General features: G+C 53.9%; 1 protein-coding gene across 1 annotated transcript in view; it reads right to left on the bottom strand.

Moving 5' to 3' along the window:
* The window catches only part of CFAP221 (cilia and flagella associated protein 221), a 204,972-nt gene that overhangs the window by 108,960 nt on the left and 76,145 nt on the right, over positions 1–19,867 (bottom strand). Inside the window, exons 7-8 of the mRNA XM_069732565.1 lie at positions 11,535–11,638; positions 5,165–5,324 (exon numbers count right to left, since the gene is read on the bottom strand). Of these exons, the coding sequence (XP_069588666.1) occupies positions 5,165–5,324; positions 11,535–11,638 (264 nt within the window). The remainder of the gene's footprint in view (positions 1–5,164; positions 5,325–11,534; positions 11,639–19,867) is intronic.

Genomic DNA, 19,867 nt, shown 5'->3' with positions numbered 1-19,867 from the left:
GGGCTCTAGGTGGGGCTCTAGACGCGGCTGTAGGTGGGACTGAGGGAGGGCTCTAGGTGGGGCTCTAGACGCGGCTGTAGGTGGGACTGAGAGAGGGCTCTAGGTGGGGCTCTAGACGCTGTTGTAGGCAGGACTGTGGATGGAGCTGTATGTGGGACTGTGGACAGGGCTGTAGTTGGGACTGTGGGGAGCTGTAAGTGGGACTGTGAGCGGACTGTAGGCAGGACTGTGGGCGGGGCTGTAGTTGGGACTGAGGGGGGCTCCAGACTCGGTTGTAAGCAGGACTATGGGGAGCTGTAAGTGGGACTGTGGACGGGGTTGTGGGCGGACCGTAGGTGGGAATGAGGGAGGACTCTACATGGGGCTGTAGACGCGGTTGTAGGCAGGACTCTGTAGGAGGCTGTAGGTGGGGCTGTAGTTGGGACTGTGGGGGGCTGTATGTGGGACTGTGGACAGGCTGTGGGCAGGACTGTAGATGGGGCTGTAGGCGGAACTGTGGGGGGCTGTACATGGGACTGTATGTGGGACTGTGGGCAGGCTGTAGGCGGATCTGTGGGCAGGCTGGAAGTGGATCTGTGGGCAGGAGCGTGACTTGTGGGCAGGGCCATGGATGGGCATATGGACGGGACTGTGCATGGGCGAGACTGTTGGCAGGGTCTCCAGCTTTTTTCCATCCCCTCCGTTGTGTCTGGGTGACTTTTTGTTTTCTTTTTAAAAATTTCGTGCTGGCGCCGTTTTAGCAGTGGGTGACGCTTCAGCAGATTTATCAATGGTGGCTTCAGTACAATGGCGCCAGTGGCACTGAGCAAACTATGCAGGTGAAGCCGCCATATCCTTGAAGACTAATGAGTTCAATCTGCGCAAGCTCCACTGACGACTGCAAAGCTGCAACGGCGCCAGCACATCGTACATAAAGAAAAGACACCCCGACAAACGGAGGGGAAAGGAACCAAACTACAGGCCCTGCCACGTTCCACAAACAGGCTCATTCACAGTCCCACTCACAATAACGCCCACAGTCCCACTCACAGACTCATCCACAGTCCCACTCACAGGCCCATCCACAGTCCCACTCACAGGCTCGCCCACAGTCCCACTCACAATAACGCCCACAGTCCCACTCACAGGCTCATCCACAGTCCCACTCACAGGTTCATCCACAGTCCCACTCACAGGCTCGCCCACAGTCCCACTCACAGGCTCATCCACAGTCCCACTCACAATAACGCCCACAGTCCCACTCACAGGCTCGTCCACAGTCCCACTCACAGGCTCATCCACAGTCCCACTCACAATAACGCCCACAGTCCCACTCACAGACTCATCCACAGTCCCACTCACAGGCCCATCCACAGTCCCACTCACAGGCTCGCCCACAGTCCCACTCACAATAACGCCCACAGTCCCACTCACAGGCTCATCCACAGTCCCACTCACAGGTTCATCCACAGTCCCACTCACAGGCTCGCCCACAGTCCCACTCACAGGCTCATCCACAGTCCCACTCACAATAACGCCCACAGTCCCACTCACAGACTCATCCACAGTCCCACTCACAGGCTCATCCACAGTCCCACTCACAGACTCATCCACAGTCCCACTCACAGGCTCGCCCACAGTCCCACTCACAGGCTCGCCCACAGTCCCACTCACAGGCTCGCCCACAGTCTCACTCACAGGCTCGCCCACAGTCCCACTCACAGGCTCATCCACAGTCCCACTCACAGGCTCATCCACAGTCCCACTCACAGGCTCATCCACAGTCCCACTCACAGGCTCATCCACAGTCCCACTCACAGGCTCATCCACAGTCCCACTCACAGGCTCATCCACAGTCCCACTCACAGGCTCATCCACAGTCCCACTCACAGGCTCATCCACAGTCCCACTCACAGGCTCATCCACAGTCCCACTCACAGACTCATCCACAGTCCCACTCACAGGCTCATCCACAGTCCCACTCACAGGCTCGCCCACAGTCCCACTCACAGGCTCATCCACAGTCCCACTCACAGGCTCATCCACAGTCCCACTCACAGACTCATCCACAGTCCCACTCACAGGCTCATCCACAGTCCCACTCACAGGCTCATCCACAGTCCCACTCACAGGCTCGCCCCACAGTCCCACTCACAGGCTCGCCCACAGTCCCACTCACAGGCTCATCCACAGTCCCACTCACAGGCTCATCCACAGTCCCACTCACAGGCTCATCCACAGTCCCACTCACAGGTTCATCCACAGTCCCACTCACAGGCTCGCCCACAGTCCCACTCACAGGCTCATCCACAGTCCCACTCACAATAACGCCCACAGTCCCACTCACAGGCTCGTCCACAGTCCCACTCACAGGCTCATCCACAGTCCCACTCACAATAACGCCCACAGTCCCACTCACAGACTCATCCACAGTCCCACTCACAGGCCCATCCACAGTCCCACTCACAGGCTCGCCCACAGTCCCACTCACAATAACGCCCACAGTCCCACTCACAGGCTCATCCACAGTCCCACTCACAGGTTCATCTACAGTCCCACTCACAGGCTCGCCCACAGTCCCACTCACAGGCTCATCCACAGTCCCACTCACAATAACGCCCACAGTCCCACTCACAGACTCATCCACAGTCCCACTCACAGGCTCATCCACAGTCCCACTCACAGACTCATCCACAGTCCCACTCACAGGCTCGCCCACAGTCCCACTCACAGGCTTGCCCACAGTCCCACTCACAGGCTCATCCACAGTCCCACTCACAGGCTCATCCACAGTCCCACTCACAGGCTCATCCACAGTCCCACTCACAGGCTCATCCACAGTCCCACTCACAGGCTCATCCACAGTCCCACTCACAGGCTCATCCACAGTCCCACTCACAGGCTCATCCACAGTCCCACTCACAGGCTCATCCACAGTCCCACTCACAGGCTCATCCACAGTCCCACTCACAGACTCATCCACAGTCCCACTCACAGGCTCATCCACAGTCCCACTCACAGGCTCATCCACAGTCCCACTCACAGGCTCATCCACAGTCCCACTCACAGGCTCGCCCCACAGTCCCACTCACAGGCTCATCCACAGTCCCACTCACAGGCTCATCCACAGTCCCACTCACAGGCTCGTCCACAGTCCCACTCACAGGCTCGTCCACAGTCCCACTCAGAGGCTCGTCCACAGTCCCACTCACAGGCTCGTCCACAGTCCCACTCACAGGCTCGTCCACAGTCCCACTCACAGGCTCGTCCACAGTCCCACTCACAGGCTCGTCCACAGTCCCACTCACAGGCTCGTCCACAGTCCCACTCACAGGCTCGTCCACAGTCCCACTCACAGGCTCGTCCACAGTCCCACTCACAGGCTCGTCCACAGTCCCACTCACAGGCTCGTCCACAGTCCCACTCACAGGCTCGTCCACAGTCCCACTCACAGGCTCATCCACAGTCCCACTCACAGACTCATCCACAGTCCCACTCACAGGCTCATCCACAGTCCCACTCACAGGCTCATCCACAGTCCCACTCACAGGCTCATCCACAGTCCCACTCACAGGCTCATCCACAGTCCCACTCACAGGCTCATCCACAGTCCCACTCACAGGCTCATCCACAGTCCCACTCACAGGCTCATCCACAGTCCCACTCACAGGCTCGTCCACAGTCCCACTCACAGGCTCGTCCACAGTCCCACTCACAGGCTCGTCCACAGTCCCACTCACAGGCTCGTCCACAGTCCCACTCACAGGCTCGTCCACAGTCCCACTCACAGGCTCGTCCACAGTCCCACTCACAGGCTCGTCCACAGTCCCACTCACAGGCTCGTCCACAGTCCCACTCACAGGCTCGTCCACAGTCCCACTCACAGGCTCGTCCACAGTCCCACTCACAGGTTCATCCACAGTCCCACTCACAGGCTCATCCACAGTCCCACTGACAGGCTCATCCACAGTCCCACTCACAGGCTCGTCCACAGTCCCACTCACAGGCTCGTCCACAGTCCCACTCACAGGCTCATCCACAGTCCCACTCACAGGCTCATCCACAGTCCCACTCACAGGTTCATCCACAGTCCCACTCACAGGCTCGTCCACAGTCCCACTCACAGGCTCATCCACAGTCCCACTTACAGGCTCATCCACAGTCCCACTCACAGGCTCGCCCACAGTCCCACTCACAAGCTCGCCCACAGTCCCACTCACAGGCTCATCCACAGTCCCACTCACAGGCTCATCCACAGTCCCACTCACAGGTTCATCCACAGTCCCACTCACAGGCTCGTCCACAGTCCCACTCACAGGCTCATCCACAGTCCCACTCACAGGCTCATCCACAGTCCCACTCACAGGCTCGCCCACAGTCCCACTCACAGGCTCGCCCACAGTCCCACTCACAGGCTCATCCACAGTCCCACTCACAGGCTCATCCACAGTCCCACTCACAGGCTCGTCCACAGTCCCACTCACAGGCTCGTCCACAGTCCCACTCACAGGCTCATCCACAGTCCCACTCACAGGCTCGTCCACAGTCCCACTCACAGGCTCGTCCACAGTCCCACTCACAGGCTCGTCCACAGTCCCACTCACAGGCTCATCCACAGTCCCACTCACAGGCTCGTCCACAGTCCCACTCACAGGCTCGCCCACAGTCCCACTCACAGGCTCGCCCACAGTCCCACTCACAAGCTCGCCCACAGTCCCACTCACAGGCTCGTCCACAGTCCCACTCACAGGCTCATCCACAGTCCCACTCACAGGCTCGTCCACAGTCCCACTCACAGACTCATCCACAGTCCCACTCACAGGCTCGTCCACAGTCCCACTCACAGGCTCGCCCACAGTCCCACTCACAGGCTCGTCCACAGTCCCACTCACAGGCTCGTCCACAGTCCCACTCACAGGCTCATCCACAGTCCCACTCACAGGCTCGCCCACAGTCCCACTCACAGGCTCGCCCACAGTCCCACTCACAAGCTCGCCCACAGTCCTGCCTCGATGCACGAAGATATAAATAATAGGAAACTTCAAACACAGAGCACAGTAAATCCACAACACGTCTTCCTCCTCCGCGGTGTGCGATGTGGCCGGTGGGTGCTGTACCTCGTAATATGCTGCCGCCAGCGACTCTACAACACTCACCGTGCGGCTCCTCGCAGGACTGCACATACCTTGTAGCCAGCAGAGGCCAGCACGTGCCGGTGACCACACAGACACGAGGCTCGGCATTGAATTCAGAGATCAGCAGCTCCAACCGGACCTGAGCAGTTCCATAGCTGGATGGAGTATAGGTGACAGTCACCTCCAGAAGCCCCCCGCCCAGGACCACCCCTGCAACAGAGGACAGAGCGAGAGGCTGCACTGAAGACACAGGGTTAACTCCATCACCACTGAGCTCAATACACAGATTACATACAGAGATAACACATCCACTGACTCTATGAAATATGACCGAAGCAGAAGAGTGAGTGCAGCTCTGGAGTATAATATAAGATCAGTAATGTTGTATGTACAGTGACTGCACCAGCAGAATAGTGAGTGCAGCTCTGGGGTACAATACAGGATGTAACTCAGGATCAGTAATGTTGTATGTACAGTGACTGCACCAGCAGAATAGCGAGTGCAGCTCCGGGGTATAATACAGGATGTAACTCAGGATCAGTAATGTAATGTATGTGGACAGTGACTGCACCAGCAGAATAGTGACTGCAGCTCTGGGGTATAATGCAAGATGTAACTCAGGATCAGTAATGTAATGTATGTACACAGTGACTGCACCAGCAGTATAGTGAGTGCAGCTCTGGGATATAATACAGGATGTAACTCAGGATCAGTAATGTAATGTATGTACACAGTGACTGCACCAGCAGAATAGTGAGTGCAGCTCTGGGGTATAATACAGGATGTAATTCAGGATCAGTAATGTAATGTATGTACACAGTGACTGCACCAGCAGAATAGTGACTGCAGCTCTGGGGTATAATACAGGATGTAACTCAGGATCAGTAATGTATGTACACAGTGACTGCACCAGCAGAATAGTGAGTGCAGCTCTGGGGTGTAATACAGGATGTAACTCAGGATCAGTAATGTAATGTATGTGCACAGTGACTGCACCAGCAGAATAGTGACTGCAGCTCTGGGGTATAATACAGGATGTAACTCAGGATCAGTAATGTATGTACACAGTGACTGCACCAGCAGAATAGTGAGTGCAGCTCTGGGATATAATACAGGATGTAACTCAGGATCAGTAATGTAATGTATGTACACAGTGACTGCACCAGCAGAATAGTGAGTGCAGCTCTGGGATATAATACAGGATGTAACTCAGGATCAGTAATGTAATGTATGTACACAGTGACTGCACCAGCAGAATAGTGAGTGCAGCTCTGGAGTATAATACAGGAGGTAACTCAGGATCAGTAATGTAATGTATGTACACAGTGACTGCACCAGCAGAATAGTGAGTGCAGCTCTGGGGTATAATACAGGATGTAATTCAGGATCAGTAATGTAATGTATGTACACAGTGACTGCACCAGCAGAATAGTGACTGCAGCTCTGGGGTATAATACAGGATGTAACTCAGGATCAGTAATGTATGTACACAGTGACTGCACCAGCAGAATAGTGAGTGCAGCTCTGGGGTGTAATACAGGATGTAACTCAGGATCAGTAATGTAATGTATGTGCACAGTGACTGCACCAGCAGAATAGTGACTGCAGCTCTGGGGTATAATACAGGATGTAACTCAGGATCAGTAATGTATGTACACAGTGACTGCACCAGCAGAATAGTGAGTGCAGCTCTGGGATATAATACAGGATGTAACTCAGGATCAGTAATGTAATGTATGTACACAGTGACTGCACCAGCAGAATAGTGAGTGCAGCTCTGGGATATAATACAGGATGTAACTCAGGATCAGTAATGTAATGTATGTACACAGTGACTGCACCAGCAGAATAGTGAGTGCAGCTCTGGAGTATAATACAGGATGTAACTCAGGATCAGTAATGTAATGTATGTGCACAGTGACTGCACCAGCAGAATAGTGACTGCAGCTCTGGGGTATAATACAGGATGTAACTCAGGATCAGTAATGTAATGTATGTACACAGTGACTGCACCAGCAGAATAGTGAGTGCAGCTCTGGAGTATAATACAGGATGTAACTCAGGATCAGTAATGTAATGTATGTACACAGTGACTGCACCAGCAGAATAGTGAGTGCAGCTCTGGGGTATAATACAGGATGTAACTCAGGATCAGTAATGTATGTACACAGTGACTGCACCAGCAGAATAGTGAGTGCAGCTCTGGGGTATAATACAGGATGTAACTCAGGATCAGTAATGTAATGTATGTACACAGTGACTGCACCAGCAGAATAGTGAGTGCAGCTCTGGAGTATAATACAGGATGTAACTCAGGATCAGTAATGTATGTACACAGTGACTGCACCAGCAGAATAGTGAGTGCAGCTCTGGAGTATAATACAGGATGTAACTCAGGATCAGTAATGTAATGTATATACACAGTGACTGCACCAGCAGAATAGTGAGTGCAGCTCTGGAGTATAATACAGGAGGTAACTCAGGATCAGTAATGTAATGTATGTGCACAGTGACTGCACCAGCAGAATAGTGACTGCAGCTCTGGGGTATAATACAGGATGTAACTCAGGATCAGTAATGTAATGTATGTGCACAGTGACTGCACCAGCAGAATAGTGACTGCAGCTCTGGGGTACAATACAGGATGTAACTCAGGATCAGTAATGTAATGTATGTACACAGTGACTGCACCAGCAGAATAGTGAGTGCAGCTCTGGAGTATAATACAGGATGTAACTCAGGATTAGCAATGTAATGTATGTACACAGTGACTGCACCAGCAGAATAGTGAGTGCAGCTCTGGAGTATAATACAGGATGTAACTCAGGATCAGTAATGTATGTACACAGTGACTGCACCAGCAGAATAGTGAGTGCAGCTCTGGGGTATAATACAGGATGTAATTCAGGATCAGTAATGTAATGTATGTACAGAGTGACTGCACCAGCAGAATAGTGAGTGCAGCTCTGGAGTATAATACAGGAGGTAACTCAGGATCAGTAATATATGTACACAGTGACTGCACCAGCAGAATAGTGAGTGCAGCTCTGGAGTATAATACAGGAGGTAACTAAGGATCAGTAATGTAATGTATGTACACAGTGACTGCACCAGCAGAATAGTGAGTGCAGCTCTGGAGTATAATACATGATGTAACTCATGATCAGTAATGTAATGTATGTACACAGTGACTGCAGCACCAGCAGAATAGTGAGTGCAGCTCTGGAGGATAGTATAGGATACGTCCTGGTTATGCAGATTATGTGTGCTGTGCATTATAGGACAATCATTCTTCGTCTCGGCTCCTTCCTTGCTCGGCTCCTCACTGTGCTTGCTATTAGTAGAGATTTGTCAGCGGCGCGGCTCTGACACGATGACTCCGGTAATCCGGTTACACTGACTGCTCCTCGTTTCTCCTTCTGGACATTATTACATTATCGGAGCATTGATTTTACTGCACTGAAGTGAACTCGTCCCAGAAGGACGTCATGTGCCTGGTCCCCGAGGACATGGGGCCTCCTAATAACAAGGGCCTGATCAATGGCCGGCGTCCGCTGCCTGTACATAGTGTTAGAGCCAGCAGTCAGTGTGGGGGCAGCAGGCAGGGTCAGTGTGGGGGCAGCAGACAGTGTCAGTGTGGGGGCAGCAGACAGGGTCAGTGTGGGGGCAGCAGACAGTGTCAGTGTGGGGGCAGCAGACAGTGTCAGTGTGGGGGCAGCAGACAGGGTCAGTGTGGGGGCAGCAGACAGTGTCAGTGTGGGGGCAGCAGACAGGGTCAGTGTGGGGGCAGCAGACAGGGTCAGTGTGGGGGCAGCAGACAGTGTCAGTGTTGGGGCAGCAGACAGGGTCAGTGTGGGGGCAGCAGACAGGGTCAGTGTGGGGGCAGCAGACCGGGTCAGTGTGGGGGCAGCAGACAGTGTCAGTGTGGGGGCAGCAGACAGGGTCAGTGTGGGGGCAGCAGACAGGGTCAGTGTGGGGGCAGCAGACAGGGTCAGTGTGGGGGCAGCAGACAGGGTCAGTGTGGGGGCAGCAGACAGGGTCAGTGTGGGGGCAGCAGACAGTGTCAGTGTGGGGGCAGCAGACAGGGTCAGTGTGGGGGCAGCAGACAGTCAGTGTGGGGGCAGCAGACAGGGTCAGTGTGGGGGCAGCAGACAGGGTCAGTGTGGGGGCAGCAGACAGTGTCAGTGTGGGGGCAGCAGACAGGGTCAGTGTGGGGGCAGCAGACAGTGTCAGTGTGGGGGCAGCAGACAGGGTCAGTGTGGGGGCAGCAGACAGGGTCAGTGTGGGGGCAGCAGACAGGGTCAGTGTGGGGGCAGCAGACAGGGTCAGTGTGGGGGCAGCAGACAGGGTCAGTGTGGGGGTAGCAGACAGTGTCAGTGTGGGGGCAGCAGACAGGGTCAGTGTGGGGGCAGCAGACAGTCAGTGTGGGGGCAGCAGACAGGGTCAGTGTGGGGGCAGCAGACAGGGTCAGTGTGGAGGCAGCAGACAGGGTCAGTGTGGGAGCAGCAGACAGGGTCAGTGTGGGAGCAGCAGACAGGGTCAGTGTGGGGGCAGCAGACAGGGTCAGTGTGGGGGCAGCAGACAGGGTCAGTGTGGGGGCAGCAGACAGGGTCAGTGTGGGGGCAGCAGACAGGGTCAGTGTGGGGGCAGCAGACAGGGTCAGTGTGGGGGCAGCAGACAGGGTCAGTGTGGGGGCAGAAGACAGGGTCAGTGTGGGAGCAGCAGACAGGGTCAGTGTGGGGGCAGCAGACAGGGTCAGTGTGGGGGCAGCAGACAGTGTCAGTGTGGGGACAGCAGACAGGGTCAGTGTGGGGGCAGCAGACAGGGTCAGTGTGAGGGCAGCAGACAGTGTCAGTGTGGGGGCAGCAGACAGGGTCAGTGTGGGGGCAGCAGACAGGGTCAGTGTGGGGGCAGCAGTGTCAGTGTGGGGGCAGCAGACAGGGTCAGTGTGGGGGCAGCAGACAGTGTCAGTGTGGGGGCAGCAGACAGTGTCAGTGTGGGGGCAGCAGACAGGGTCAGTGTGGGGGCAGCAGACAGTGTCAGTGTGGGGGCAGCAGTGTCAGTGTGGGGGCAGCAGACAGGGTCAGTGTGGGGGCAGCAGACAGTGTCAGTGTGGGGGCAGCAGACAGGGTCAGTGTGGGGGCAGCAGGCAGGGTCAGTGTGGGGGCAGCAGACAGGGTCAGTGTGGGGGCAGCAGACAGGGTCAGTGTGGGGGCAGCAGAGAGGGTCAGTGTGGGGGCAGCAGACAGGGTCAGTGTGGGGGCAGCAGAGAGGGTCAGTGTGGGGGCAGCAGACAGGGTCAGTGTGGGGGCAGCAGACAGGGTCAGTGTGGGGGCAGCAGACAGGGTCAGTGTGGGGGCAGCAGACAGGGTCAGTGTGGGGGCAGCAGACAGGGTCAGTGTGGGGGCAGCAGACAGGGTCAGTGTGGGGGCAGCAGAGAGGGTCAGTGTGGGGGCAGCAGACAGGGTCAGTGTGGGGGCAGCAGAGAGGGTCAGTGTGGGGGCAGCAGAGAGGGTCAGTGTGGGGGCAGCAGAGAGGGTCAGTGTGGGGGCAGCAGACAGGGTCAGTGTGGGGGCAGCAGACAGTGTCAGTGTGGGGGCAGCAGACAGTGTCAGTGTGGGGGCAGCAGACAGGGTCAGTGTGGGGGCAGCAGTGTCAGTGTGGGGGCAGCAGACAGTGTCAGTGTGGGGGCAGCAGACAGGGTCAGTGTGGGGGCAGCAGACAGTGCCAGTGTGGGGGCAGCAGACAGTGCCAGTGTGGGGGCAGCAGACAGTGTCAGTGTGGGGGCAGCAGACAGTGCCAGTGTGGGGGCAGCAGACAGTGCCAGTGTGGGGGCAGCAGACAGTGCCAGTGTGGGGGCAGCAGACAGGGTCAGTGTGGGGGCAGCAGACCGGGTCAGTGTGGGGGCAGCAGGCAGGGTCAGTGTGGGGGCAGCAGACAGGGTCAGTGTGGGGGCAGCAGACAGGGTCAGTGTGGGGGCAGCAGAGAGGGTCAGTGTGGGGGCAGCAGACAGGGTCAGTGTGGGGGCAGCAGACAGGGTCAGTGTGGGGGCAGCAGACAGTGTCAGTGTGGGGGCAGCAGACAGTGTCAGTGTGGGGGCAGCAGACAGGGTCAGTGTGGGGGCAGCAGTGTCAGTGTGGGGGCAGCAGACAGTGTCAGTGTGGGGGCAGCAGACAGGGTCAGTGTGGGGGCAGCAGTGTCAGTGTGGGGGCAGCAGACAGTGCCAGTGTGGGGGCAGCAGACAGTGCCAGTGTGGGGGCAGCAGACAGTGTCAGTGTGGGGGCAGCAGACAGTGCCAGTGTGGGGGCAGCAGACAGTGCCAGTGTGGGGGCAGCAGACAGTGCCAGTGTGGGGGCAGCAGACAGGGTCAGTGTGGGGGCACCAGAGACCCCTCACACCTCTACTGGGCACAGCACGCACCTGAAGCCGGGGAGACGGTGAAGTCCTTGTGAGGAGGAGAACAGACGAAGCAGAACTCAAAGTCAACCGGACAACGGCAGCAAAATCGGAGGACGTGGAGGGCACTGCGAGGAGAGAAGAGGAAGAGCGTGAACCCCGACACTGGGTGCTACACCCCAGCCACCCCCAGAGCTGCGCTCACTATACTGCTGCACACGGTGTCTTATCCTCCAGCCACCCCCAGAGCTGTGCTCACTAGACTGCTGCATATTGGGTCTTATCCTCCAGTCACCCCCAGAGCTGCGCTCACAACACTGCTGGACATGGTGTCTTATCCTCCAGTCACCCCCAGAGCTGCACTCACTACACTGCTGGACATGGTGTCTTATACTCCAGCCACAACCAGAGCTGCGCTCACTACATTACTGGACATGGTATCTTATCCTCCAGCCACACCCAGAGCTGCGCTCACTAGACTGCTGGACATCAGTTCTTATCCTCCAGCCACACCCAGAGCAGCGCTCACTACACTGCTGGACATCGGTTCTTATCCTCCAGCCATCCCCAGAGCTGCTGTCACGGATCCCTTCTCCATGGTGTCACTTATTCGTCATGTGCCTGCTCTCACACGTGACTTTGGGTTGTACCTGCAAGGGTTAATCTATCTCCCCACTCTCCGTCCAGCATTCAACCTCTGTCCTATGCTGTAAGGGGAGCATAAATCACACACCGACCCAGGCCACACAGCCGCTCATACACGCTGCCACCACTCACCGAACACACGGGCGATGAGTCCCGGACTAATAATAATACTAATAATGTCTATCACTCATAAGGCTCACACACCTTAGGCTATGGATCCTTTTAGAACATTCAAGGTTCAACTTGTTAAAGTTTTATACTTTAATACAAAAAGGTTCAATGCTTATAGGCCATCAGCATTGTCATGATCGACTCCCTTCTTATGCTGAATCGTGACATCATATTGCTGTAATATCAGACTCCATCTGTTGAGCCAACTCAGTGGGTTATGATCCGTGATCACGGTGAAGTTGCGCCCATAGAGGTATGGTTGCAGCTTCTGCAGAGCCCACACAATTGCCAAACATTCTTTTTCAATGGTGGCATAAGCCACTTCTCTGGGCAGGAGTTTCCTGCTTAGGTACAGAATTGGGTGTTCCTCTCCTTGTTGGTTCACCTGGCTGAGAACTGCACCTAGCCCATAGGTGCTGGCATCTGTCTGCACTACAAACCGGCGAGTGAAATCTGGAGCCTCCAGGACGGGTGAACTAACCAATGCCGACTTTAGGGCAGAAAATGATTCCTCACACTGAGGACTCCAGGAGACAATTTTAGGAAGTCTCTTCCTGGTCAGATCAGTTAACGGTTTGGCCAGAGCACTGCAGTTTGGTACAAACCTCCTATAGTAGCCAGCAGTACCCAGGAAGGACAGTACCTGCTTCTTGGTTCGTGGGGTGGCCCAGGCTGTAATGGCTTCTACCTTCCCTGGCTCAGGTTTTAGCAGTCCTCCCGGTGTCCCAGGTATTGAACTTCCCGCATGGCTACCTGACACTTCCCTGGCTTAGGCTACTTTCACACTAGCATCGGCCCGTCGCAGTGCGTCAGGCCGACATTCCAACGCATCCTGTGTCAACGCAGCACAACGGGGGCAGCGGATGCATTATTACAACGCATCCGCTGCCCCATTGTGAGTTGCGGGGAGGAGGGGGCGGAGTTCCGGCCGCGCATGCGTGGTCGGAAATGGCGGACACAATGCACCAAAAAACGTTACAAGCAACGTTTTTTGGTGCCGACGGTCCGACGCAACCGTCGCACGACGGTTGTGACGTGTGGCAATGCGTCGCAATGCATCGCTAATACAAGCCTATGGAGAAAAAACGCATCCTGCAGACAACTTTGCAGCATGCGTTTTTTCTGCAAAACGACGCATTGCGACGTGCGTTGTACGACGCTGGTGTGAAAGTAGCCTTAACGGTAAGACCTGCAGTTTTAAGCTTTTGCAACACCTGCGAAAGATGTACGAGGTGTTCCTCCCAAGAATCACTAAAGATGGCGATATCATCAAGATAAGCGATGGCAAAACCATCACACCCTTCCAATAAGTGATTGACCAACCTCTGGAAGGTGGCAGAGGCATTCTTCATACCAAAGGGCATCACCAGAAACTCAAACAGCCCGAATGGCGTTATAAAGGCAGACCTCTCCGGGGCTTCTCTGGTCGGGGGTATCTGCCAGTATCCCCTACTCAGGTCCATGATGGTGAGGTACGATGCTTTAGCTAGCTGCTCTAACAGCTCATCTATCCTCGGCATGGGGTAGACCTCACATGTAGTCAGTACATTTAATTTCCTGTAGTCTACACAGAACCGGGTAGTACGGTCCTTTTTTGGGACAAGAACCACAGGCGAGGCCCAGGCACTCTGGGATTTTTGTATCACCTTGAGTTTCAGCATCTCCTCTACCTGTTCCCTCATGTGGGCCTTCACCTCTGCTGACACACGGTGTGCAGACTGCCGTACTGGGGGATTAGTACCAGGGTCCACATGGTGAACTGCTAAGTGCGTCCTCCCAGGCTCCCCTGTGAAGACTTCGGTGAACTCGCTGAGCGCCCCCATCAGCTCAGACCTCTGACTGTGGGATAGCTCAGGGTTAAACTCTGCTGACTCCAGGGACTCCATGTACTGAGTCCCAGCCCCCACATCTAATAACAGATCAGCCTCCCCCTCTTCAGGCCGGCTACAGGCGGGTAAGACACAGGCCTCCCTGCCATGATGAGCCTTCAGCATATTCACATTAAACACTTTCTGACGCTTTGCATGCTCATCTAGGGTCACCACATAATTAACATCATTCAGCCGCTTATGTACAGTATATGGTCCCTCCCATGCGGCCTGCAATTTGTTCTGTAACATAGGGACCAACACCCAAACCTTCTGCCCTTTCTCGTAGGCCCTTAGTCTGGCATTATGGTCGTACCAGACCTTCTGGTTGGTTTGGGCCTGGGCCACGTTCTCATGGGCCAGGTTGCTCAGTTTTTGCATTCTCTCTCTGAGCCGCAGGACATATTCAACCACTGAGATTTCAGTAGTTCTGGGGTCGTCCTCCCAACAGTCCTTAATCAGATCAAGTGGCCCCCTGACCCTCCTCCCATAGACCAGTTCAAAGGGGGAGAGTCCAGTAGACGCCTGGGGTACCTCTCTGTAGGCAAACAGCAGATGGGGAAGGTACCGCTCCCAGTCTCTCCCTTCAGTCTCCACCAGCATATTCAGCATTTGCTTTAATGTTCCATTAAAACGCTCGCAGAGTCCGTTGGTTTGGGGATGATAGGCGCTGGCCACAAAATGCTGTACTTGTATTCTTTCACAGAGGCTTTCCATCAGATCAGACATGAACTGGGTTCCCTGATCGGTCAACATTTCCCTGGGGAAACCCACACGAGAGAACACAGTCAGTAAAGCATCCGCCACTTTGTCTGCTCGGATGGAGGATAGTGCCACAGCTTCCGGGTATCGTGTAGCATAGTCCACCACTGTGAGGATGTACTTTTTACCAGAGCTGCTAGGGATTGCAAGTGGCCCTATGATATCCACAGCCACTCGCTGGAAAGGCTCATCGATCACAGGCAGTGGTATCAATGGAGCTTTCTGTATATTCCCGGACTTTCCAACTCTCTGACAAACTACGCATGATCGGCAGTAATTGGCAATATCTGTCCCCATCTTGGGCCAATAGAAGTTATGTGTCAGGCGAGCTTTAGTCTCTTGTATTCCAAGGTGTCCGGCCAGAGGAATTTCATGGGCAATTCTCAATAATTGTTCCCTAAACGGATAAGGGACGATCAGCCGCCGTTCATAGTCCCAAGATTCTGTAGTATCCGTGGGCATAGTCTCTGTATACAGTCTGCCCTGGTCCCAGTATACTCTCACTGTCAGAAGCAGCAGGGGGTCGGTCTGCAAGACATCTGAGCTCCTCCAGACTGATATCTGTCTGCAGGGCCTCCTGGAAGCTCTGACGGTCAGCCTGCAGGCCCCGGCCCAGTGTGACTGCCAGGCCCAGGTCTGAAGAGGAGTCTTCAGTGTCTGTTATCAGGGACCTTGGTGGGTCTGCCATGTATGGAGGCTCCGGGACCACAGTATGGGCCTCCTGGAAGCTCTGTCAGCCTGCAGGCCCCGGCCTAGTGTGTCTGCCAGGCCCTGGTCTGAAGCGGAGTCTTCAGTGTCTGTTATCAGGGACCTTGGTGGGTCTGCCATGTATGGAGGCTCCGGGACCACAGTATGGGCCTCCTGGAAGCTCTGACGGTCAGCCTGCAGGCCCCGGCCTAGTGTGACTGCCAGGCCCTGGTCTGAAGCGCAGTCTTCAGTGTCTGTTATCGGGGACCTTGGTGGGTCTGCCATGTATGGAGGCTCCGGGACCACAGTATGGGCCTCCTGTTCTGGCAGTTCTGTCTGAGACTCATCCTCCAATCTCTGGGCCTGAGTCTGAGCCGCAGCCTGACTCCGGGTCACAGCTGCCACATAATTACAGTCCTGTGCATTGGGACATTTTCCCTCCTCGCACGGGATCTCAGGTGGGTCACTTTCTTCCACCTTCTCTGCATCATTTACTTGCAAGGGAGGAACATAGTGGGACGCCATCCTCCCCAGGTCCATGCCTAGCAGCACATTGGTGGGAATGGCATCTGATACTCCCAGTTCTCTCAGTCCTTTCCCTGCTCCCCAGTCCAGGTACACACGGGCCATGGGCACGGCCGGGCTGACCCCTCCAATCCCGGTTATAGCCATAGTCTTTCCTGGTATGATATCGGCAGGGGTTATCATGGCTGGACGCACCAGGGTCACCTCTGCCCCAGTGTCTCTGAGACCAATGGTGACATTATTGCCAACAGTGACAGATTGACAGATCTCATTAGCCCTCGCATCAGAGGCGGCCACAAAGAGGAGAGACAGTGAGGACACAGACGGCTTTGTGGTGGTAGTTGGGCGTTTCTCCCTTTCAGGGCAGACAGCGCTAACATGTCCCACTTTGTTGCAGGAGAAGCACCGGCGTGCATCGCCTAGAGAATGTCTATTTCCCGGGGCCCCATAGAAGGTGGGCTTGGACAGCACTGGTGATCGGCCGGCAGAGGGAGAAGGGTCCCCGTTTGGCTTACCTCCCCTCCAGCTGAATCCCGATGGCTTCCACACCTCAGGCATCCTGTCTGCCACATAGCAGTCCGCAATCCTTGCAGCCTGATCCGCAGTTTGTGGCTCCCGATCACACACAAATTGTCGTACATCCGTGGGGCACATGTGAAGAAATTGATCCTTCACCATAACATCCGTTAAGTCCTCAAAACTGTTCACAGAAAGTCCCCTAATCCATTGGTGGAACGTGGTCCTCAAGGTGCTCACAACATCCGCATAGCTGTCAGTGGATCCACGTTGTAGGTTCCGGAACTTTCTACGATACACTTCTGGTGTCAGGTTGTATTTCCTGATCAGGGCCTCTTTTATGGCCTCATAGTTCGCATCTAGCTCTGGTGGGAGGTCAGCAAAAACTTCCAGGGCTTTGCCTCTCAACCCTGGGGTTAGATACTGTGCCCACTGCTCACGGGGTAGATGGTACTGCCTGCAGGTTTTTTCAAATCCCCGCAGGAAAGTATCTACGTCCGTATCCTTCTCCATCACAGGGAAGTTTTCCAGACATGGTTTCCTTGGATTTATGTCCTGGGAGGGGGTTAACGGAGGACTGATACCCCGCTCTATTTGAGCCATCTGAAGCTGGAAAGCTCTGTCCTCCCGACGTTCTGCAGCCTCTCTCTCACCCTGGCGTTCTGCAGCCTCTCTCCCAGCCCGGTTCCAGCGTTCTGCAGCTTCTCTCTCAGCCCGATCCCGGCGTTCTGCAGCGGCTCTCTCCTCCCGGTGTTCTGCAGCCTCTCTGTACTCCCGGCGTTCTGCAGCCTCTCTCTCAGCCTCTTTCTCAGTCTGGTGTTTTGCAGCCTCTCTCAGCCTGTCGGTACTGTAGAATCAGCTGCATGCGCAGATTGGGATCACTTGTTCCCAACCGTTGTTAGTCCATTTGCAACGTACAGTCCATAGGCTCCTCAGCACTGGCATTGCTGACATTTCCATCAGGCATCTCCGGTGCAAGAGCTGGCATTGCTGGGTCTCTCTGAGGTGGGCTCTCTCCTTGCCCAGATGTTCCAGCACTTTGCTCTATGTCCTGCTCGACCAAGGCGCGTATCAGCAGCTCCCTGGACCTGTCGGCCGTCTCTATTCCTCTCTGCTCACAGAGGTCGGTCAGAGCTTCCTTGCCCTGCTTCTTGTACTGGGCTGCCATATCGATGAACAGCCTTTGCCAAATAAAAAATAGAAAAGAAAAACGGGGAGGGGAAACTGTTTGCAAGTCTGTCTAAGTAAGCACTGAGTTGAACCTTGAAGAACTGGTGCACTCCTCGCAAGGATACCAATTCCTTACTACAGAGAATAATTGCTTAACCCCTTAAGACCCGAGGGTGGTTTGCACGTTAATGACCGGGCCAATTTTTACAATTCTGACCACTGTCCCTTTATGAGGTTATAACTCTGGAACGCTTCAACGGATACCGTTGATTCTGACACTGTTTTCTCGTGACATATTGTACTTCATGAAAGTGATAAAATTTCTATGATATTACCTACATTTATTTGTGAAAAAAAACGGAAATATGGCAAATTTAGAAAATTTCGCAATTTTCCAACTTTGAATTTTTATGCAATTAAATCACAGAGATATGTCACACAAAATACTTAATAAGTAACATTTCCCACATGTCTACTTTACATCAGCACAATTTTGGAACCAAAATTTTTTTTTGTTAGGGAGTTATAAGGGTTAAAAGTTGACCAGCAATTTCTCATTTTTACACCATTTTTTTTTAGGGACCACATCTCATTTGAAGTCATTTTGAGGGGTCTATATGATAGAAAATACCCAAGTGTGACACCATTCTAAAAACTACACCCCTCAAGGTGCTCAAAACCACATTCAAGAAGTTTATTAACCCTTCTGGTGCTTCACAGGAATTTTTGGAATGTTTAAATAAAAATGAACATTTAACTTTTTTTCACAAAAAATTTACTTTAGCTCCAATTTGTTTTATTTTACCAATGGTAACAGGAGAAATTGGACCCCAAACCTTGTTGTACAATCTGTCCTGAGTACGCTGATACCCCATATGTGGGGGTAAACCACTGTTTGGGCGCATGGGAGAGCTCGGAAGGGAAGGAGCGCCATTTGACTTTTCAATGCAAAATTGACAGGAATTGAGATGGGACGCCATGTTGCGTTTGGAGAGCCCCTGATGTGCCTAAACATTGAAACCCCCCACAAGTGACACCATTTTGGAAAGAAGACCCCCTAAGGAACTTTTCTACATGTGTGGTGAGCACTTTGACCCACCAAGTGCTTCACAGAAGTTTATAATACAGAGCCGTAAAAATAAAAAATCATATTTTTTCACAAAAATGATCTTTTCGCCCCCAATTTTTCATTTTCCCAAGGGTAAGAGAAGAAATTGGACCCCAAAAGTTGTTGTACAATTTGTCCTGAGTACGCTGATACCCCATATGTGGGGGTAAACCACTGTTTGGGCACACGGGAGAGCTCGGAAGGGAAGGAGCACTGTTTTACTTTTTCAACGCAGAATTGGCTGGAATTGGGATCGGACGCCATGTCGAGTTTGGAGAGCCCCTGATGTGCCTAAACAGTGGAAACCCCCAAATTATAACTGAAACCCTAATCCAAACACACCCCTAACCCTAATCCCAACGGTAATCCTAACCACACCTCTAACCCTGACACACCCCTAACCCTAATCCCAACCCTATTCCCAACTGTAAATGTAATCTAAACCCTAACCCTAACTTTAGCCCCAACCCTAACTGTGGCCCCAACCCTAACCCTAACCCTAGCCCTAGCCCTAACCCTAGCCCTAACCCTAGCCCTAACCCTAGCCCTAACCCTAGCCCTAGCCCTAACCCTAGCCCTAACCCTAGCCCTAACCCTAGCCCTAACCCTAGCCCTAACCCTAGCCCTAACCCTAACCCTAGCCCTAACCCTAGCCCTAGCCCTACCCCTAACCCTAACCCTGATGGGAAAATGGAAATAAAAATATTTTTTTTATTTTTCCCTAACTAAGGGGGTGATGAAGGGGGGTTTGATTTACTTTTATAGCGGGTTATTTAGCGGATTTTTATGATTGGCAGCCGTCACACACTGAAAGACGCTTTTTATTGCAAAAAATATTTTTTGCGTTACCACATTTTGAGAGCTATAATTTTTCTTTTTTTGGTCCACAGAGTCATGTGAGGTCT

This window comes from Ranitomeya imitator, chromosome 7, assembly GCF_032444005.1.
Source record: "Ranitomeya imitator isolate aRanImi1 chromosome 7, aRanImi1.pri, whole genome shotgun sequence".
NCBI classification, from domain to species: domain Eukaryota; kingdom Metazoa; phylum Chordata; class Amphibia; order Anura; family Dendrobatidae; genus Ranitomeya; species Ranitomeya imitator.
This window is presented reverse-complemented; position numbering and strand designations above follow the sequence as displayed.